The 14,866-nt window shown below is 30.6% G+C and overlaps 1 protein-coding gene across 10 annotated transcripts in view; it reads right to left on the reverse strand.

Moving 5' to 3' along the window:
* LOC121126783 (integrin alpha-PS2) overlaps positions 1-14,866 on the reverse strand; it is a 130,023-nt gene that overhangs the window by 87,352 nt on the left and 27,805 nt on the right. For all 10 annotated transcript variants that reach the window (XR_011782583.1, XR_011782582.1, XR_011782581.1 and 7 more), the window contains 2 exons: positions 14,684-14,781; positions 5-125 (listed from right to left, as the gene is read on the reverse strand). Coding sequence is in view for 6 of the 10 variants with exons in the window: in XM_071892065.1 (XP_071748166.1) it covers positions 5-125; positions 14,684-14,781 (219 nt within the window). In the remaining 4 variants the exon portion in view is untranslated. The remainder of the gene's footprint in view (positions 1-4; positions 126-14,683; positions 14,782-14,866) is intronic.

The raw sequence follows: 14,866 nt of genomic DNA on the forward strand, positions 1-14,866 counted from the left end.
TTACTGGTACTACAAGGAGAATATTGAAAAAACTTTTCCAATTTTTTCTTGGCTATATGACATATTCCAACTGGTTCTCGTCTTTTATAGTTGCGCGAAAACCATACATATCTTGGAGCACAGGCCTTTGAATAAAAGCAGGAATAAAAATTGGTTACATAAAATTACACAATATGAAAATGATAAATATACTAATGAGATTAGAAATTTCAGACATTAACAGTTATAATTTCAAACTCACGTAGACAATCGTAATAAACCTTCTTGGCCAAAAATGATAAAAAACAATGAAAATATAAACTTCTTTTTATTGTCATAAGTTTATTATTTATTGTATCCCGCCAATTTTCTTGCAAAAAATAAACAGAAGAAAGGCACAAAATCATCTCATCGATAGCCAAATAAGTCACTCTCAGCTACTGCTATTCATCTACTAAGTATTTACAAAATATTATTGTCGTATCATTTCTTAACAATTTCTAAAAAGAATTACATTCAAGTACATTATGTAAGGGAAAAAGTAATTCGGTATTTCCATCACCATTTTGTAACCAAGTATATCTTGTTCATTATTGGTTACATTGGATTATACGATAAGGCATTGTAAAAGTGTAAGTGTATACTATAACGACTCTTTGGACCGTATTGCGCTTGATTGGTTCAGCAAGTATGGGGGTCACAACGAAGAAATTTGCCATATTTAACATTTTTACTACCTGAACTAAAAAAAACGTGAAAAGCGACTAAGAAAATTTTTCATGTATACAAGGCCGATACTCTTTCAGTTAGTGTTGCACGACAGTTGTTCGAATGATTTTTCTGTTTTTTCACCCTCAATTCTGCCCTCTACTGAGAATAACTCCACCGTTTGAGGATAGCAATCGAACAGAAACGCCCAGCATTGGTGGATAGGTGACAACAAGACAACTCCTGGCCTCACACATCTTTGATGACGTGACAGAAGCTCTGGCCGCTCGGATGGGAAGCTCTTATGCATCTACCCTATAGTCCGCACTGAGCACCAAATGACTACATCCTATTCCTGTCTTTTGCCAATGCGCTCGGAGTTACAAGTGTGGCCTCAATAGAGACCTTGGAAAATTGGTTGTAAGTTTTTTGCCAATAGGTACAAATTATTCAACGAAAAGGGTATTATGAAGTTGATTTCTTGTTATCAATAAATTATTGAACAGAACACGCCATAATTGGGTTAAATTAGAGGATTGTGACACTTCTTAGAAGGCATTGAAATAAAGCAATAAATACGAAATTAATTTTCCCCCAACCTATTATGTATATATTGTTAACTATTATGATATTCTCTCTGGTATACCCCCACACATATGTGCATTTCTTTGTTAATATGTATTGTATATTGTCGTCTTATGTATAAAAAGTAAAGTTTTTTGTTTCCACGATAATATAAATAAAGACACGTTGTTGTCGAGTACAATTAAATATATTAGTGTTTAAATTACATTGTCCAATATTGTTGGGCGGTGCTTAATTTGAAAACAACATATGGCCCTTCGAGCCTGATGTTAGCAGATAAGTAAAGATCTTTTAGTCTTTTAGAATATTAGTCTTTTATCGGAACCTGTGGTCGTTAAGAATTATGGTCGTTCGAGAAAGCAGTTTTAATTTAAATTAAAACACCGCTTTGAATATAGAAATTAGTTTTTTTGTTTACGTGTTTACTTTCATGGGCTATTGTTTATTATTATTATCAATAATTCTTTAGTTTTATGTGGTTTGGAGAAAAACAAATTATAGCAAACCCAATACTTCGGACAATCAAATGGTCAAACCACTTTACTGACCTCCAAATGGAATCAAAGAAGTATCATAGCACACTCCAAAATTTTATTGTGAGTGGCTAAAGTATTAGAAATGACTTTTATATGGAGTGGTAAAAACAAATGTACACATAGTTTGACAGCAGATAATAAGGGAAACTGTTTATAAAGTAAAAGAAGAAATAAAAAATTAATGCGGTAAAATAATAAATCAATATTGATGACTGGTATCAAACTTCCACGCAAATACCATAACAAGTACTTTTAATATTCGTAAGGTATATTTTGGATATTTTTGGATTGATGTAGCTATATATAAATTTATTTTACAGATTGCATTCATATTAATTGAGTGGAAATTTATAATGTACATATATATAATGCCAATCCCTCGAATAGAGCTTGGGGCTGCGTTGTTCGCATCATGCATACTTACCCATTTTATTTCTATAACTCCAGCTGTAATATCAGGAATCCTCGTTTGGACAGATTCTATGGTGGTGTGGCACTGGCTAGAAAAGGATCTGGATGTTTGGAAAGCATATGACACTAATAGAACTCCGCAAATAAAGAAAAGTATGGCAAACATATTGTGGTTACACGTTTCCGGTAAAAAAAAAAACCTGTCAATTTGGCAAGCCGCGGAATGAGTGCCGTAGACTTTGTAAAAAGTTGCGTTTGGTGTAAGGGACCAAGTTGATTATGTCAAATCAAAATAAATGGCTCTGGGCTTAAGTGATAGATCTAGTAATATTTTTGGTGAAAGAAAAAAATATCTTAAGATGTACAATTAGTGATGATAATGATGTGATCATACGTTTTATTGAGAAGAATTCTAAAAGGCAACGATTTTCCTAGTTCTAAATCAACAAATACAAATTATTCCTTTTCAATACAAGTTGGTGAAGTCTGGTAAATCTCTGCCCCTAAAGGAGAATATAAACTCTCCAAGTCCAATTGGGGACGATATCGATGTAGTTTTGTGTGTTGTGGGGGATTACAAGCTGCTCCTTATATTCCCTTTAATTATAAGAATCCATTCATTTTATCGAATAAGTCTACCTTGTGTTTTCTATTAGTTAATTATGAACACATAAAATTACTCCACGGTGGCTCATCAACAGCTTTGGCTTCTTTAAAAAGTAATTTTGGAATCATCAACGGAAGGAAGGCTGTTTCTTCTCAATTTCGTAACTGCATAAAGTATCGAACTGTTATATCACCTCCGATTCCCCAAAAAATGGCAAGCTTACAGGAATATAAGACTTCTTTGGAACTAGCGTTTCCTCGTGTATCGGTTGATTTTGTGGGACAATTCTAACATACATTATCATTTTTTGCTTCTTTGTTTTAGCGATGTACGAACTTGATATCTTATCTTTACATTTTTCTTGATATATATACAAACTTGAACTCCTGACTCATGAAAGGTTTAATTGATTTTAAGTTAATGTTGAGTTCAAAATATAACACTATTTTCATCCTGTTATTATAAATTTATATACATTTTACCAAATATGTAGTGAGCCAATTGTAGGTAATTTTCTCTGATGTAGGGATATATTATATTATTGGAGGAGAATAATTTCCTACACTCATTTCTACCACGTAGAGTTTTTTTATTGACTTTCAAACTCGACTGTCACAAGGGAAAGTACAAATTAAAAAAACTATACTAACTACCTTTTTGTATCAAAATGGTTGCCAACTGTTAATCATTATGGAGGGGGGATTTGTTAAAAAGATATTAAGAGAAAAAGAGGAAAAAATAGATTGACGATGTAAAGTATAAGTAAACCATAATATAATTTTGTAGTAGTAATAATATTTATGTCAACAAGATAGAGATAAATATTTTTATTTTCAATCCTCACTGTATTTTGTATTTGATTATATTTTTCTTATAGAACTCTCCAGTTTATAAAAAAGTAAAGCATGATTCCATAAAAGATCTCAAGTGATTGATGTATAAATGATTATATTTTCTATTGTTTCGGTGAACTCACTTCTAGCTTCAAAAATGTCTCCTTAATTTTGCTCAGTGTAACTACTTTTTGTACTTTATCTATATGATACTACAATAAATAAATAAATATTCCTGTCTGTATGGACATTATATAAATATACATTTTAACTAAAAACTTTCATTTATAGAAACTAATATGAAATCAAAATCCTATGTAATACTATCTTTCAATTTATATAATGGAGAGTGAGCTATTTTACATAATACAAGAGTGGACTCATGAAAACAGTTCAAAAGCATGGTCGTGCTCGCTTTAGTTTCAGCGTTTCTATCGGTTAGTTCCTTAACTTCACCGGTTTCGGTTCAGCTTTATCGGGTTCGGTTCCGGTTTTTCTTCATTGTTCTTTTTATACAGCTTCTGTTTTGGTAAGATGTACTTAAATCAAGGGGTGCTCTCGAAAATTTGGACCCAGAATATGATATAAGATACAAATAGAATACAACTACCTTATACGCAGAGTGCAAACTGCGAAATGCCCGAAGTTTGTGCAGAGGCCCCAAAAACTAAGGGTACTTACCACAATTGGTTATCAATAGTGGGAGCCGTGAGGGAATGCTAGGGGTGCAGGAAGATGGAGAATTGAGGAATGCTTACAGTCTACACATACATAGTATACACTTTCTTGCATAAAGGGGCCTCATATGAAATATGTATTAGAGTAGAGGAGGCTTGGCATATTAAAGCTTAGGACCCCCTGGCTTCAGAATTATTTCAGTTAGTATATTATAGGGCTCCGACAAGCTTAGTAGCGGACCTCGATCCAAAATTTACACCAACCCCTCCGTCTTTTATTCTCGCCGAGTGGTGAATACAGCCACTTTTCCAGATGGAACTCAGTTACAACTTTATCACCCTGGCAACTTAAAAAAATAATTGGGAAACGCTCTTGACGCGCCTTTGTTGTCGATAATGTTCTAGATAATACTGCATTGATAAAGATTACGATTATTCATTTGCAAACATTTTATGGAAATAGATGGAGGAACATCATATAACAAATTATTCTCGAAACCTTTCACTGATACAAAATTATGTAAATAGAATATTAAAAGGTTATAAATATACCAAAAAATAAAACAAACAAAAATAAGCACAAGAAACGAGACCGATAAGCAACAAATGGCGGTCTCGGTTTGACTTTTTCGGTTCCGTTTTTAACAGATCAAGAATCGAAACTGCTTGACCGGCAAACCTGATTAGGGAGCGTCCTTGTTGAAAGGAAAATATACTGCACTTTGATTAATTTCAAAAATATGATAGTGTAAGTAAATATTTTTTATCTTTTCTTTTTCTTTAACAAGTACGAATGTGAATCGACACTCAACCCCGTTTTAAAAAAAACTTTATAACTTTGAGAGGGAAGAAATTGAATGGAGCTACTCGGTAGTTCTAGTTTATCGGTAATTTCGATAGATATTTTGATTTGCATTCCCATTATTCCAATGAATTCATATCTTTTCATTTCAAAATCCTAGGAATACACCTCTTAGCTTATACTTGATGTCCCAGGATCTTGTACCTTTCGAGGAAGGTCCTTTTTCATCCTCCTTTGCTCTCATTTCCTTTAATGGAAGGATCTTTCATTGTGAAGATACATTTTTACATAAAAGGCCGTAATAGTGACTTCTAATCTCGTATATCATCGGTTCAAGAGTACATCAGTCGCTCCAGATTTCTATTGAATCATTGTACACTCTTATGTGAACAAGGAGTGATAAATTCGATAAAGATCAGGAATAATCAAATAAAATACCTATTAAGGAACTGGGGGAGTTCTAATTCTATATGCACAGTCCAATGGTCAAAAGAGAGAAATTATGCGTGGATAAGCAATTCGGTGAACTCACCTTTATCTAATTATTCAAACTTTAAATTTTTTTTTTTAACTCATTGTGGTAAAATTTTCTAACTTATCTTTCAAAATGAAAATATTAAAAATTATTCGTAAACGTGTAGCCTCATCAGGAAAAAAGTTAGAATTAATACTTTTGCAAGTAAATATACATGGAAGCCCCAAAACAATTTCTTTACATCCTAAATCATAATTTTGCTTTTGTTAATCAGTCTTTCATATTTGTACTTATCCGTTTGTATATTTTATATTTGATCTCAGGAAGTTAAAGCTCGTATTAAGAAAGAAAAAAACAACTAGAAAAGTACTCAGAGTAGTATTTTTTATAAAATAGTTTTTAAATGACCTTCAAAAATCCCTTACGCTACACTCATAATATTGTGCATAAATTAATATAATATTCCAAATAACTAATAAACTTCTAAACGTTTTATTTTTTTTTTCATTATTAGGTTATAGATAAGTTATATTTACACAACCGTAGAAAATGTAAGGTAATTTGTAGTCCATTAATTTGATCAAGTACTTAAGTCTTAGAAGTGGTTTTTAACACTAGGAGAGGCAAATTTTTTTTTTGAAAACAGGAGCTTATCATATAAGAAGTTGCATTTCAGTCTCAAGGACTGTGATTTGATTTCATAGGCTGAAACGACGAATACAATAAAAGTTTCACTGGGAGTAAATTCTTAATTAAACTCTTCCTCACCTATGATAAATATATTAAATAAATTAACATTTTATCCTTTTGGAGAAATTTTTGGGTTATTGTTTTCTGTTGTAATATTAATATGAAATAATTCCCACAGATACCGATACTATTTAAAAAAAAATCTAAATAAATAATTAACAGAGGGTTAGTCTGCTCAAGGAATCCTGAGCGCGCTCCCACTCAGTTACTAATTTTGTGAATGCACTCCCGCTTGTTTAATAAAGCAATGATCGCACTCCCACTCTTGCTCAATGAAAAATGAGCGGCGCTCATTTTTTTACTCGAATTTGAACTGGACAACTCTTTATGGATGTATGTTACAAAAAAAATCAAATTCAATTTTTCCCTTTTAAACCTGTTTTATCTAATAGATAATGGTAAAAAGGACGTTTTGATACTAAAATCATGTCTCTAGCTTCAATATTAAGAAAGTTATGACCAATTTATCATCGGACTTTCACGCAATTTTTTGTAGTGTTAAATCTGTTTATGTAATAACCTACACCAAAATCTGTGATATAATAAAATATGATTTTCAATAAAACAACACAACTTTCTTAAACATCAAGAGAATTGAATGGAATTTTCATGAATCAGAGAATACAGAACTGTGCAAATGATAATCTTTATAAATACCTGCAATTTAATTGTATAATATGAAACTCAAGTATATGAGTATCACACTTTTTAACTTTTAGTTTTTTAACTAGGCTTGCGTGAGATTTTGAGATCTTACGTCAATTTATGACATAAAAATATTAGAAAATCGTATTTCAGTTGGGAAAATTCGTTTTACAAAAACGAAAGATTAATCTTCCAATGTAATTTCCACACACGAAGGAGATTGCAGTGTCTCTGAGGGAACTGATGTCTGAGTCTTCATACAGTTACCAGATACATGAGAGGTAAACTCGTCAACCGAAGACAGAAGAGAGCCACAGATATAGCATTAAAAAAAAATTGTAGCTTTTCTGAAGCCATAACTTTAACTGTCTTTTCTTGTAATCTTTAAAATTAATCTTTAACTCTCAAATTTTTCGATGTTATCTCATAATGTGCAGAAAACTGAAAAAATAGTAAAAATTTATATAAATGAGCGAAAATTCGAGCGATTTTTTCATTCTACTAAAATGGTGAGTGCGCTCCCGCTCGTTATTCACAACAATGAGCACACTTCCACTCTCGCTCAAGAATTTTGAGCAGCGCTTACTAATACTTTGACAATTAATGTTATTAAAATATTACTTATGTAATTAGTTTGAACCATAAACAAATAGGCTAATAGAAAATAAAAGAAAAATAAACACGACAGCAATTAGAATAGAATTAATGCTACTCATTGCTTCGTTAACAAATATTGTTAGACATGATGGATTACACGTATTTGAAAATAATTATAGATGGATTAATAAGCATAACATCAGATCAGGCAAAAGTAGTGAAATCCATTTCATTATGATCCAAAATGTGTCAGAAAAATAGGCAGATGGTAATGGTGAGGAAAATTACTGAGGACATTCTGGAAGGCACTCCCTCCACTTATTTTGCCCAATAAATATTTAGTTTTTTTTAACTGTTGTTACTCCACGTGAACCCATAAATATTACATCATAGAAAGGGGGATTTTTTCGTTAAGTAAACCAGTTTCTTATTCCAGTGACCCAGAAGTCTTAACTTAATAGCAATCAACAACTTTCATATCACCTTCACAAGGGGTGCTCCTTCCATAACACAGTCATCAATATAAGAGTTTTGCCTAATTCTAGATATGTAAGACCTTGTATTGGTATGTCTAGGACTGTGAATTTATAGTTTAAAATAACACAAGGTAACAATTAGCAGGAATATTTTTATAAATGCGTTGAAGACAATAATCAAATTTAACTATGAGCACAGAATCCAAAACTGATCTCAGCTTTTATCTCAGTATTCTTATTTCTAAAATATTTGGGATTAGAGAAATTTGCCACTATTATTGTTTAAATTCCTTTTATACCCTTAAAACAATCACCAAATTGAAAGTAAGATTAACAGAACTTATGTAAGAGGGATAATAAAGTATTTTAATTGGTTCTTTATCTTGTTTTATACTAGATATATTTGCAATTTTAGTCTGAAAAATGATAAAAAATGATATTTTTCTTTAGACCCTTATAACTAATTTATAATACATAGTGATATGGAATATAATAGCTTATATTATAGAAAAATATTCAATGTATAATTTAAAAAAAAATATCTATTTACAAATATGAATCTATAAGGATTTTTGTTCCATTTTGTTGTGATTCCATTTTCTATGGGGGTGTTCTTGCAAAAAGTCAACATTATCATCATATTTTTTTCCAATTTCCATGCCAATTTCATGATGTCACTATAAAAGTGGAAATCAATGCCCCGAAATTTAATGAGATCTATGTAGGAGTAAGTTTAGTTTGAAATGCTCACAGACTATTCATGGGCAAGGAGATTATGTTATTGATGATGTTCTACTTGTTTAATCTATATATGTAAAGTATGTAGCTTTTACTTTAACTTTTTATGTGTGTGTAGTAATAAATGAAGGTTTGGTTAGTAAGGTTTTATTTAATTTGTAGGTATAGATTTTGGTATATGTTTTGGGTCCATTACTTAATCACCCTGTGTTTCAAGTTAAAATTAGTAAGAGGACGTCTGAGAAAACTCATTACATTTGATTGGGTAAAATTTCCCAACATGGAAAATTCAATGTCAAATGGCTTTGATGAAGGAAAATATCTGGTCGATTATGAAGAAAAATGAGAAGGTACCTATTGTTTAGGGTTATTTGAGGAATTATAAAGTCAGAAAAAATAAGACACTAGCAATTATTATTCTGGCTATGAATTCCTCATTACTGTAGACGATCAGTGATACAGTAGATCCGAAGTCATTGTTTATTTCCTTCTCCCTTATAAAAGCGTATTTTAGCACATCTCCTCCAAAACATTCTGCAAATTGTCATTTTCTTTTCTAGTATAATAAAATAATATTTGTATAGGTGAGGGGACGATTCTAAAAAAATTAGAATGCCAATTCCGATTCATTAATATTTTAAATAATAGTGAAAAAAATACCAGTTTACTGTAACTATTGAAGTATTGCAATCGATAAAGATTTATTAATCTAGACGATTGATAATTTAATATTGATAACGATAACATGAACAAATATATATTTAATTTTAAAGAAAAAAACAACAACATAAATTAACTAAATTTAATTCGCTACGATAGGCAATAAAAATATAACTATTATTAATATCTTCCATTTATATTGAGCTAATTGAAATTAAAATAAAACAACTTATAAATTATACTTAAAGCCTAATAACCTCAAATTTTAATAAAAGAACATTAGCAAAGTTGAAAATAATAGTATCCAACGTATGCTGAAAAAAAGAAACCGAAAATTAAAGTCGTATCCCTGACAATTGAAGAATCTTTTGAAGAAGAATGGCTTAGCTGTCATGACGTCTACTAGATTAGCTTTGAACAGTCTTGAGAGTTTGGTAAGAAGTTAAACACAAATCCAACTCGGCATCTACTAAAAACATTGCCAAAAGTTACTGTGGAGTCGATCAGAAACTCTAGTCTTTGTCTGACAAGGACTTTTTATAATAACCATAACTTCCCTACCAGTGTTGCATAGCCAAGAATTATTACAATATGAATCCATTTTCTTACTCAGTTTTTGTCAAGGTTGAAGAACTTACAAAATGTTCAAATTTGAGGAAAAGAATCTAATCCTGGATTATTTGTGTCATAAAATGGTAATGCTATCAATAAAGACATGGGAAGAGTTGACGTTATGGATCCTTCATATTACAATATTAAATTACTATTTCCTCTAAATGTTGAAGTTATACTAGCTTCTTCGTTTAAAATTGTTATTGCTAAGAATTGAATTCAATATTATGTAAGATGTCAATGAATGATCAATTCATAAGACCCAATAAAATACAAATAAATTTGTTTAACTGTATAATTATGATGGATATTGCAGAAGTTTCATTTAACGTTAAATAAAAATGATGTCCTATTTAAAAATAAAAACTAATATAAATATTATAATATTTCATACTTAAGGGAAAATAAAATTTATACACACTTGCATGTGTATAAAATATATTGCATATATTATAGGTAGTTTAAACTGTATTTATTCTAAGATTTGAACCTACAATTCTAATATTACTTACTTTTCTTATGAAGAATTTTAACATGTTTGAATTATAATATTACACATGTAACCGGAACAAATAAATATAACAATTATATTCTATTTTTTAACATTTAAAACCTAAAATTTCAAAATATATAATTTTAATTCCTATTCGCCGATAATGAATGAGAAAAAGTATAGATTTTTGGCAAGGCTTTCAGATTTATATGAAGTGGCTTCTGTAGTTTTGGGATCTATGCCTCCGGAAAATTTAAAAACCATATTCACGATGATAACTTGAAACTTTATTCAAAGAACATAATTGAATCAAGTCCTGATGCTTCTTATTTTATGTTGAATATGAATAAGATGCATGTCGCCCACAATATACCATTCCATATAGATAGTCATCTAATTTTTGTAAAATTGATAGAACTTTATTCCAGCTAAGTAATTCTATCTCGCTACCCCATTACTTTGTAAATGGAGCCCCTATTTACAGTATTGTTGTCAAGGATTAAGAAATAACTTGTACGAAATAATATTTTTTTCTTAAACAAGACTACTATCAATGACTGCAGTATTGATTGGTCCTCTGTATGATCATTTTTACGATATTAATTAATCATATCAGACACTGCAGGTCTACTAATTAAATTCGCATATTCAGTTTACTGTGATATCTATATATATTCTTTATTGAAACGCAGTTCTTATAATCTTTACATATTTTTTGGACTTCAACTTCACATCTTCTTCTCTTCTGCTCTTTCCTTTCCTATGAGATACCTCTTAGCTTCTCGGCCGGTATATCGTGACATTCATTGTTAGCTGTCCCTTAGTTAATGAATTTGAAAGATGTTAAAGGAGCTTGCAATAGAAAAATTGAAGTAAAAAGTCTTAATATCGTTTTTAGCTCAGTTTCATGTGGCAAGAGACTTATGGTTTTCATTATCGATGGCGAATATTATTATATAAAACCAGTGAAAAAACATACGCAACATTTTAAAATGATGTTGACTATCACTTGTCTTTCACATGGTCTGAACAGAATAGCAACGCACTCTCCGAATTGAAAATGCCAAGTAAAGTAAAAATTTTGTTTCTTAATTCTAGTGATCAAAAACGACACCTCATTCTCAATGTTATAGAGGAAAATAGTGATGCAATCAATAAATTAACAACAATAACGTTATCCATTCATGGCATATCAGACTATTAAGAAATTATAAGAAATTTTCTTATTTGTACGCACAACTTAAATGGGTACAGATGAATGAGAGGAATACAATTTTTGTCTTGGTTATCATCAATAAAACCCACATAGTACAATCAACATAAGAAACCAAATATTAAGATATATTTTTAATATTATACTCGTATATTTATAAATTATTTGTCTATATTTATAAATTATTTGTCTATATTTATAATTTATTGTTCTATATTCATAATTCTCATTAATTATTTTGCATCTTCATTTCTTTCCTCTTCATATTCCATAAATAATTACTCATTCTTAACAGTAAATACAAAATATAACCAAGGAAATCTATAGTTATAGTATATCTGACCTATATACTTCCTTTATATAACTAAAGAAAAGAGTAAAGATCCAATATTCGGAGCTGTATTTGAGTCCACCTTTTCAGTGTTCAGGCAAAGTTCGAGTCCTCATTCTAAATAGTAAGTCTATATTATAATAGAAAAGAGTAAAGATACAATATTCAGAGCTGAATTTGAGTCTACTTTTTCAGTTATTAGGTCAAGTCCAAGTACTCATGATCTGGGTCTTTCTGGTCCTGAGTCCTTATGCTCCGGGTTTTTCTAGTTCCCTCATGATCCGGTTCCATGTAAAAATAAGAGATGTCTGGAGGTACTTGTAGTCTCCTCTTAGGCAAGATGTTCTTTCCTAAAAGTTATTCCTTAATTTTTTTTAAACACTTTGGGACTCCATTTAACTTATGATGGCGTAGTGAGGATAAAAATGAATAAGATAATAATGATAACAGCTATGGTAAATAAAAAATATATTAATTAATATCCATGCTTCAGATAACAACTGCAAAAGCCAAACTTTCTTTTATAATAGCTTTTTCTGCAACTCTGAACATAAACATCTTTCCAGTTTCAGTCTATTTATTTTGTGATAATACATGGAATCGCCAACACTGACGAACATTTCACTCTCCACTGAAGAATGTACTGCCCCCGAGATACTTCTGAAATAGGAGGACAATGTGTAGGAAACTTAATTGATTGATTTTCCACCACTAGAGGATTATTTTCCAATCTCAAACTTTATTTCAGTATTTATTTTCTAATTTTTTTAGTTGATTTGTATTAAATTTTTTATAATTCCCTAATTGTTACAAAATTTCACAGAGATAAGATAAGAAATAGTAACATCACATAATCCTGAAAGAAAGGGTAATTGCGAGTTAAATTATACATTTGCTGCCTGGAGTATGATATTATTTCAAGTATGAAAAAACGATACAGTCATGGAAGATACGGTAGTGGGTAAATATAATTAGTTAAAATAACTAAGGCTGCTTAAAAACGAAAGTAAGAGTAGACACATCTTGCCCAAAGCTATGCACGACCTGTGGGATGGTGTGTATTACAGGATATTGGAAAGTGTCCTTGATGTATAAAGGACTTGATGAAGTTGATTTTAACCTGTCTTGGGGCCCAGATGTTCACATGTACAACCTGGGGGCCATAATGTATTTCTGGGTAATAGAATGAGTCCTTCATGGTCAGGCAAGCGGATGTTATGAATTTTTTTTTATCATTCAATAGTTTGATTGCCCAAATATATATTATTACTATTAAATTTTACACGATAATATTGTCTTACAATGAAATTACTCTCAATCAATTTGCTTGTAATGATATTACCTACAACAATTTTGTATCACAATCAGTGTTGTGTCAGTCCTTATTTATTCGTTCCAGTTCAGTCTTAGCACTGTTCCAATCAGTCCTTGGTACCTGTCCATCAGTCCTTCGAACTGTCACTACTATAACGGATTTTTTTTTAAATGGAACGACGTATCTCAATGGATAATGCAATCGGGAGAAATTAGTTTCTTGAACTCAATTTACTTATAATTAATCAGTGCAGCTCCATCAGCCCAAGTGGAGTGACGTCATCACAAACCCAACTTTTTCAGTTTTAGGACCGATATGTTAGGACTGAACTGGACGGGACTACAGTCCTCAGTCCTATATAAGCATCAACACAATACTAGTTATAATGAAAATGTACATCATGATTTTACCTCTCAACGATATCACCCCAAGAATTTTGTTGGTAACATTTTTACCACAATTATTTCACACTGAACCAAATAATCCTACACTTTGTAAAATTTTGCAGTATGGTGAGGATGTAAGTTTCTTATATAGAAACTTTTGAGGAAGATGTTTATCAATACTTGATACATAGATTCTTTATTTTTTGTAGTTAACAATGGATGTAGAATGTAGAGTCAGATCAATTACTGGAGTGATAAGATGGTTTAAGTATATTTTTCAACTTTTCTGGGAATTGTCAGCAAATGGCACTTTATGGGCCCCCTTTGATATTGTTTTTTATGCAGTTCCTTGTTTTCCTTGTACTCGAGTGGTATTATATTTAAAAATAATATATAATTTGGCCGTGTATTTTTAATAAAATTTATAAGAAAGATAAGTAGGAAATATTTTATTTACAGGGGTATTCTTAGAATTTTATTATAATTAATGTTTGTCTTATTAAAACACAATTTGAAAAAATTATCTTTTTAGAAAAATTGAAATCAAAATTTTCAAAATTGGACGAGAGGGATACAAAAAGTAGCATCTCAAAGTTTACAGGGAGAATAATTCAGCCAAATTCGAGTGCCAATTAAACGTGTCCCATAGACCTGAAACTATCATATTTTTATTTTACTTGTTGCAAATTTGAAAAAATAAGTTTTACTTTTTAAGAAGTAAAAAGAAAATTAATTATTCCTCTACTTTTTGACAATATTATTATCATTCAAATAAAATAATAGTTTGTAATGTTTATATTTTAATAATATATTTAATTTCAATGAATTTAATATATTTTTTTTTATACACTTACCAAAACAATGTCAGAATCGCCAGATGAACGAACTAGTGAGCCAAACCATTGACCAGATTTGTTATCATATTGTTCACCAAGTGGAGAAAAAGAATTTCCTGAAATATAACATTTTCATAATTACTATGTCACCAACCCTAATTGATATATTGTATAATTCAAATTTATTACTGTTTCAATGCT

This window comes from Lepeophtheirus salmonis, chromosome 12 (assembly GCF_016086655.4).
Source record: "Lepeophtheirus salmonis chromosome 12, UVic_Lsal_1.4, whole genome shotgun sequence".
NCBI classification, from domain to species: domain Eukaryota; kingdom Metazoa; phylum Arthropoda; class Copepoda; order Siphonostomatoida; family Caligidae; genus Lepeophtheirus; species Lepeophtheirus salmonis.